This window comes from Pomacea canaliculata, linkage group LG14 (genome assembly GCF_003073045.1).
Source record: "Pomacea canaliculata isolate SZHN2017 linkage group LG14, ASM307304v1, whole genome shotgun sequence".
Classification (NCBI taxonomy): Eukaryota; Metazoa; Mollusca; class Gastropoda; order Architaenioglossa; family Ampullariidae; genus Pomacea; species Pomacea canaliculata.
In genome coordinates, this window is record NC_037603.1 from 4,960,327 (window position 1) to 4,968,508 (window position 8,182).

An 8,182-nucleotide genomic window follows, 5' to 3' on the forward strand; every position below is an offset into this window, starting at 1 on the left:
TCGTTTCCTGTCGGTGTTTTGGTAATGGCTTCCGCTTCCTTCCTCGATCAGAATGCTTTAGAGATGAATGCATTTTTACTAAATAATGTTTGTGTCTTTTTGTCCCAGCCCATGAATGCACTCATGCAGCGCACGGCGGCCAACAGCTCGATAGCCACTTGTTTAATATTCTTAATAATTTACCCCCTGGCCTTTTTGTTAACCCCTCGTGACCCTATACAGAACAGCAGTTTAATAAGATTTATATGCTGATATTCCAGAAAATTTTCACAAAAAGTGTATCGCTCAAACACAATAGAGCCACAACGAAATATCAGTTGAAGTTATTGTAATACTAGTCCCCAACCTTTGTCTTAATACTAACATCTATATTCTTAGTACTCACATTGTAACAGATTTTCGTTTGTTTGTGTCAGTATCGACATTTTTAATTGATGCAAGCCCACGGCAAGCTTTAAATTTTTTCAGCGACGAAGAGGAGTGGGAGGAGGACTAGAGACATCCATGGACAGACTTGACAAATGTGTCAGATAGGAGAGAAACTCAAAGAGGACAACTCGCGCATGTGCGTGTACAAGTCAGGTTTGCTCCAGTAAATACAAACCTTTATATATGATTGAAACCCGTGCTGGTTTTTATCATTAAACTGGAATTTCTTCAAGCAAGAAGAGTTGCCTTTGCAAGACAGAAAGACACCCGCTACAGGTTCTTGAAAGTCGTACACTGTTTGGATGTGCAGCATATTGTTGGTCCTTCATTCAAACTTGTTACCTGTTTTACTAAGAGCACGTGAAGTTCAGCACCTTCAGCGAGGAAATGATTAGTATTGGGATTCTTGCTGTTTCAGTTCTTCCTGTCCTCATCGGTGAGTATTATTCTAATCGTATACGTTGCCATTTTTGTTGAGATTCTTTGGGTTGAGGATTTTAAAATTTTATCTTGTTTCTACTATATCTAAATTACAGAGTGCTGATTACCAGAGCAATAATATAATATTGTAGAGCCTGATGAGCTTGATTACTTTCAGACTGCAGTGGCGTAGGAACCAGGGGGGCAGCGGGGGCAGCCGCCCCCCCAAGGAAAATACAGGGGGGGGCAGGAATATCCTTTTGCCCCCCCAATATTTGAGACGTAATTCCTCACAAAGAGCAAAGAACTGAAGAAAGGTAGGGGAACGTAGAGAGGAGACGGTCATCACCGTCACAAAAGCGGGCCCTGAGGCAAGTGGAGGCTCTAACACCTCTGACGATCAGATCGGGGACAGTCCGTTGGTATTGTTTGCCATGCTAATTGCAGGTTGTGTTGAAGCCTGAGCGAAGAAAGTAGCCGGACAGTACATCGGTACATCGAGTGTGGTCTCCCTCCCCCTCCCCCATAATGCGACGCCTTTTCTTTGGCGGTTTTCGTTTGACCAACATAAAACATCCCCCACCCACTCTCTGTCACCCTAAAATTATCTGCTATCGCTTACAACCAAAGGGGCCGCACTGGCCATCGGGAACACAGAAAGCCAGTAACGAATTAGTTGCATACCAATACCCCAGTCTTGCCGATCAGACAGGAACCCTTACACTTTGTGAAAAGCTAGCGAAGCACGAGGACTTCCATCTTACTGAGTCCCTATATTGGTAGTTTTCTTTAGAGACAGAGAGACTGGTATTATTGCTATCTACGACTCAGGGGGAAGTGCATAAGTAACATTTCTAAAACTACACAAGGGCACTCTTTTATCATCAACGACTGTGGCTGGTACTCAACATAAGTTATCTGTGTTATACTGTTTGGTTTGTATATATGTGTCCGTGTTTTGGTAGATGGCCATAGAACGTGTCGCATCGCAGGCTCAGCACCGTCGGGTAGCGGAGCGAGGAAGGGGCCCACCCTAGTTTCGTCCCCTGGCCACGGTGGTGTGGCCAGTTTATGGCCCTTAATTATACGGTAGCCTTGCTTCCCTTCCTCTCTGGTCTCTTTGGTTCTCTTTGGGGTGGATGGGGCTATTTTCCCACGGTGTGCGGACACCGAGTTCAGGTATAGGGCTGTGCATTTTTGTAACGTGTATTTTCTCGAGGACGCTGGGCCCTGTGGGTAGGGAAAGGTTCTGGAGGTTTCTCGAAGCCTATAGAAACCTGCCACACAGGTATATGTGGACTGGGAAGACGGCGGGGCGGAAGAGGAGTTTATGCGCTGGTGGAGAGACACCTGTGTCCGTCTCTGGGAGTAGTCGGGGGTGTGCCACGTGCTGTGTGGACTGTCGCTGGAACTGGCGTGGTGTCTAGAAGAGGGTTCCAGCAACCAGCGTATTTTTCCCCGCGTTTGTTGTGAGATAGAACAAAGCGTGTCACGAGCCGTTGGGTGAGTAGGGTTAATTAATCTTTACCTTTGTTTTTCCACCCGATGGCTACCCTGGCCAGTATGCCTTAAAACGAACAAAAACATACCTGAGAAGTTCCATGAAACAAACGCGCTTGAATAACTGTCTCATTATGCATGTATTTAAAGAGAGGGTTGATCTGCTTAATCTGGACGAGATTGCAATGGAGTTTATTAATAGAAATCACCGAAGACGCAGTTTTTTTGGCACACTGACTTGCCAACCATGATTAATATGATTTATATGATTATAACGTTTATCACATTTCTTGTGAATGCGTTAGCCGGGGAGTCATTCTTTAATTTGTTTTTTCTTATTTAATGCTGCTTTGACTTTTAACAATAAAGCAGCGTGTTGTGATGCTACCTGTGTGTACGTGCGTGCGTGCAGTACCCCCCCCCCCATTTTTTTTTACGTAATGTGCGAGTGCGAACGCCGTTCACTGTCAGCAGGGAGTTTGCCCCCCCAACGCCGAACATCTTCCTACGCCACTGAGACTTGATATCTTTCAAGCAAATTGAGTTTTGACAGTTAGAAAAAATCTTTGTTTCACTGCTAGCGAAGCAGCTTGTTACTTCTCTTTTTTCAGTGAACAAGCTAAATCAGCCATTATCCTCAAGAAAATTTAATATTTCGTATGTTCGGGATGTTGTTATATGTATTTGACTAATGAGGGTTTCAACTATTAGTAGACTGCTCTTCTGGACCAGGTGACCTGCAGCGAACACACAGCATGATTAAAGCAGTGGAAGGTAGATACCAGTTGTCTTTTAATTAACACTTTATAAACATGCAGTTAAAAGTTATAAAACTTGTTATTTAGCTCTGCAGAATGTTGCCCTCAACAAACCCGCTCGACAGATTGCGAATCTGACGTCATCGACGGTCGCCAGCAACGCTGTGGACGGAGACACGGATGGTAACTGGGCCCACGGCTCGTGTTCCTCTACCCCTGATGTTGTTAACACCTGGTGGCAGGTGGACCTCATGGGATTTTACATCGTCTACAGTGTGGAGGTCTTCCGCAGGACTGACTGCTGTGGTAAGCAAATCATTTTCTTTAGTCCTTAATCTCCATGATCAAACGAACAGAAAACGAGTTTTGTTAACCCTTCATCCTTTTCTTTTACAGTCTTTATCCCTTTTTGTCTCAGACGGTTATATTAGTTTAAGAAGATTAATGTCTTTTGTTGTCTCAGAGGAAAACTTCCAGAACTTTGAGGTGAGGGTGTCCTTACGGAACACCACCACATTTCCAACGAGCGAGGGTCAGCAATGCGCCTTTCAGAACACAACGATTCCTGCCACTGGAGCCCTGCTGACGTGCTCTCGACCAATCACAGGCCGCTACGTCACCGTATATAAGCCAGCCAATCATTACCTTACGATGTGCGAGGTCAAAGTTTATGGAGAGAGATCACATTTTACTGGTATTTCAGTTTTTTATTTCTGTTTTTTTTTCTCTCTCTCTCTCTCTCTCTTTCTCTATAGAAGATTGAATGTTATGAAACATTCATTCTTATTACACTGCTTGTGACATTTGTCATTCACTGAAAGTTCTGGATGATCCTCTTCATTGCAGGTTTATACTCACTGGCTCACCGAAACTCGCGCGCCGTTGTGCCCTCGATGACTTCATTGTCGGCCTCGTCTCTTCTCACCTGCGCCACCAGGTGTGCTAAAACAAGTTTCTGTTTCGCCTTCAACTTCATGAAGACTTCCAGTGGAACACCACTCCACTCGGTCACGTGTGAGTTGCTGAATAACGGGACATTTGTAGATTTTCAAGAGTCCATTACCAGCCTCGTTCAGAAGGCCAACTGGACTGTCTATGTTCTAAAGTACCAGTGACCCTCTTTGAACTTTGGCGATAAATAGCCACTATGTCCAAACCAATAGTCTTTTAGTTTAGAACATCGCGATAAATATGGAATATAGAAGTTCATTTTACTTTTCTTCAGAGGATTTTAAATTTTTTTAAATGTTTCTTATCCGAAAGTAATTATCTTTTTTTAGTGTGAGATAATTTTATCTAGAAAGAGTTCAGGTGCGATTTAACTTCTGATAAAAATGGATCCGATTTTCTGTGAATGGAGCTTAAACTGAAACAACTCCACAGCAATCTGAACAAACTTCTTCAATCATAAGATTGGTTTACTGTCTGATTCTTTAAAATGTTAGTATTAGTAGCAATGTTCAATCTGCTACTCTGTACAATTAATTCGACTGCAGTTGTACTAATATTTCACTTATCATGGCGCATCTCTTATTATGTGATTTTGTAAATTTGGTGGACTGTATGAAAAAATTTCCCCAGTTTTGTATGTTGAAATGCATATTTCCCACAAATTTTGTCCATTATGTTTATCAGTGCCTGGCATTAAGAAAGAAAAGTTTGTTGGTAGTGTAAAATGAGAGTTTAGTAGTCATTAATTATATTCAATAAATCTGTGTCTAAAAATTTATAATCTAGTGAGCTGTTATCTATAGGTATACACCTTCTTTTCATTCCATCAATATAATTCAAAGTGTAACAAAATCGCTTTTACAGCATCTGTAGTGCTGGCAACACCTTGTTTTTTCATCCATTCACCCTGTCACCTCGGCCGGTCACATCATCGTCGCAGCTGTAGTCAGATGACATAGTGAACGAGATTAAACATCAAACATCGGTTACTAATCAGTGCTTGCATCCGCAACTTAACAGTCCAGGGCGGTAAACCAGTAAAAACTCGGTTGACATAAGCTGACCTCCCATCTTGACCCCGACTCTCCATGAAGATTTTTCGCAAGGTGTCAGGTCCTCCAGGGCAGGTGTCGCTCCCTATGGGTTTGCTTGCCCCCAGGAGACTAGTAAGGGAGTAAAGCAGGTCCCAGCTTGCCGAAAGACAACGAGACTCAAGAACAATAAATATCTTTAAAATAAATTAAGCCAAGATAATAACAACTACTACACTAAGTCATGGAAAATAAATTAATTTTATTACAAGCTGCTGCATTTCGCATTTTTCTGCTGCGTCTCGATTTAAAATGTCATCAAGAAATTATTTTACATATCATGATATGAGGTATTCATGGCATTGTCTCATGTTTATAAAACAAAAACATTTTCTTTTCCAATTTCTCGAAATACCACACACATGTAGTGATTTAAAGTTTCCTTCCTTAAAAATCTCTGTAAACAAATTTAATTAAAGACCCATTTAGTAAATCATTCGAGTTCAGTATTGCACAGCATCTGAACGAGGGATCAGACCATCATTCTGTTTAGTACCGCAAAACAAATTGTGAAAACATCATTAGCAACCTATTGTCATCTCAGTTAACTTTGTTCCTCTAAGAAAAGATTTACAGCAGACTACAGGCCTCTCATGTTTCCAGCTCCATCTTCGATATTCAAACAAAGTTTGACAAAATGTCAATGTGCATATTGGGAAATACTCAGAACACTGGGTTTAGCTTGCATTGTTCAAATCTTTAAACTCTAAATGAAAATAAATAGATAAATATTAAATACACTAGTTGCAAATACTGTTTTGTAGGAAGATTTAAATTGTTTATTATAGTCAAAGCAGCTGTTTTAGAGGTGAATGAATAATTTTTCGTGGATAATAAAATTACAATTACTGTCACTTTTTGAGGGGGGTATATTTATGTATTATGATATTTTTATTGAACATTAATCATTCTGGCAGAAGATGATAAGGTCCTGGTCCTACTTTAGCCAGAAGGACCTTACACAATATTATTTGCGCATTTCTGTTACCCACCTTCTTACAAAAAGGTCAATGGAAGGTTTATGAATGGAAAAGGGGCGAGAGGGAGAAGAGATGGACATGAGCCCCACAAAAAGTCTGACCCTGAGAAAAGCAAGGTCTCTAACATTCCTCCCTCACGAATTTCAAAAGGTTAAGGGACAACCTTTACTAATCTTCCCAGTTTTGTATTGCTGGCCAGGACGGTTAGAATGAGGTTAATATTTGGAAGAAGGAAATCATTGTTATATTTTAATCATAAGGCAGGTAAGAACATGAAAAAAGAAAGATCTGAAAAATTTCTGGACCTTGCCCTGACTCCAACGTATGACAGGTGTTCCTTTACAGTGGTAGGAGTATGAAAGTGGACAAGCCACAAACCGTATGGGCAAACTAAGAAATAAATATTTTTTCGTCACTTCATATCTAGTCTGGATTATTTAATTTTTTCTCCCTCTTATGTTTATTTGGTAACCATTTGTAATGCGTGCAATGGCTCTTCTGATTTTAGTGATTGATATCAGAAAACGCACATAAAAAAGATGAAGGTAGTCCCGTAACCTACTGCCATTGGTGCCAGTCTCCACTCCTCTTGCTGCCGAGATTCCCCAGGAATAGAATTTACAAGACATTATTTGCTGTATGAAAGAGACCGTCTGGCGGTGAGCATGTGCGAGAGAGAGACAGAGAAAGTGTAGTGACACACACACACTCTATGATGTCCTGACATGTGACAAAACTGAATGATATTTTCGTGTAAACCAAGCGTGAGACTTACCTCATGTTAAATTCTTTACATCTCCACTAGCGTATAAAAATATAATTTCCTGATAAATAGCTTTTTTTCATTTTCCATTGTGACTGTTACAGTTCTAACCCATTTATATTCATTCAGTAATTGCTGTAATACCGTTACAATAATTCAGTAATTGTTGTATTCATTTTATAATTGCTGTAATACCGTTATATTTATTTAGTGATTGCTATAATACTCTGGGAACAATTGCTTTCAGCAGGATTGGAATATTTTCTTACATCGTCTTGACATTTCTTGTATCGTCCAATATATTTCTAAGGTCTACATGAGACAAACGTTTTGCCAAAACCAATGTCTTGATCAGGTCGAGAGCATCGTTATTTGTCATAACAAGTTTTGCATTTCCAGCACCTGGGTGTCCACTAATACATTGAAGATGACCAATGATACGCTTTCTTCTTTCTTCTTCTATTCTACGGCGTCGCCGCTCCAGGTAGATGTTGATGGTGTACAAGAACGGGTTGACGGCGGCGTTGATTGGAAGAATAAAAATAACGATCCCCACATTGACCTCTCCTGGAATGGGGACATCGTACGATGCTAGGATACCCGCCAAACCGACAGGAAACCAACACAAAAAATCCGACATCACAACTGTTATCAAACGTCTAGCGATAATAAATTCTTTGATTGTTTTAGATGTATTTGATGCGGAAATGGAAGTGGCATGAACAGACCAGTAAATAATAATCTGACCAATCAATATGAGAATAAGAAAGATAAGATTTAAAACAATAATAACAGCGAAAGCGTAGACGCGACCAGGAAATTGTACCCTGGAGGTAGGAAGTGGAACACAGATGCTTGTCTGGCTGTAAAACTGCCAGTGTGACGTCATCGGCAGTAGAGGAACACAAGCCAAGGCCACGCCGGTGAGCCACGACACTGCGCATGCGCACTGCGCTGAAAACTTCCCAAAGTGCACCTGGCTGAAAGGAAAACGGAGAACAAGGAAGCGGTCAACTGTAATGAGAAAGATGATGAAGACGGAAACTTCACATGACAGTAAAGACGTAAAACCTGCCAGTTTGCACAAACTGCTGTTTCTCCACCCGACATCCTCCCACACATAGGATCCTCTGTACCGGAAGTCGGCGATACCGATGATTGACAGGTACAAACCCATCAGAAAGTCCGCCACACACAGGTTGGTGACGAAGACATCATACCCGATGTTACCTGTTGTTTTATGAAAAAACAATCTGTAAACCAAGATACTCAGGTTTCCCAGTAGCGCCA

General features: G+C 41.2%; 1 protein-coding gene across 1 annotated transcript; it reads left to right on the forward strand.

Annotated features, from left to right (window-relative positions):
• Nucleotides 1-738: 738 nt before the first annotated feature.
• Nucleotides 739-4,740, forward strand: LOC112555564 (fucolectin-like). Its single transcript, XM_025223999.1, has 4 exons — nucleotides 739-865; nucleotides 3,195-3,413; nucleotides 3,571-3,801; nucleotides 3,954-4,740. The coding sequence occupies exons 1-4, from the start codon at nucleotides 817-819 to the stop codon at nucleotides 4,220-4,222; spliced, it is 768 nt and encodes a 255-aa protein (XP_025079784.1). The 5' UTR covers nucleotides 739-816; the 3' UTR covers nucleotides 4,223-4,740.
• Nucleotides 4,741-8,182: the final 3,442 nt, after the last annotated feature.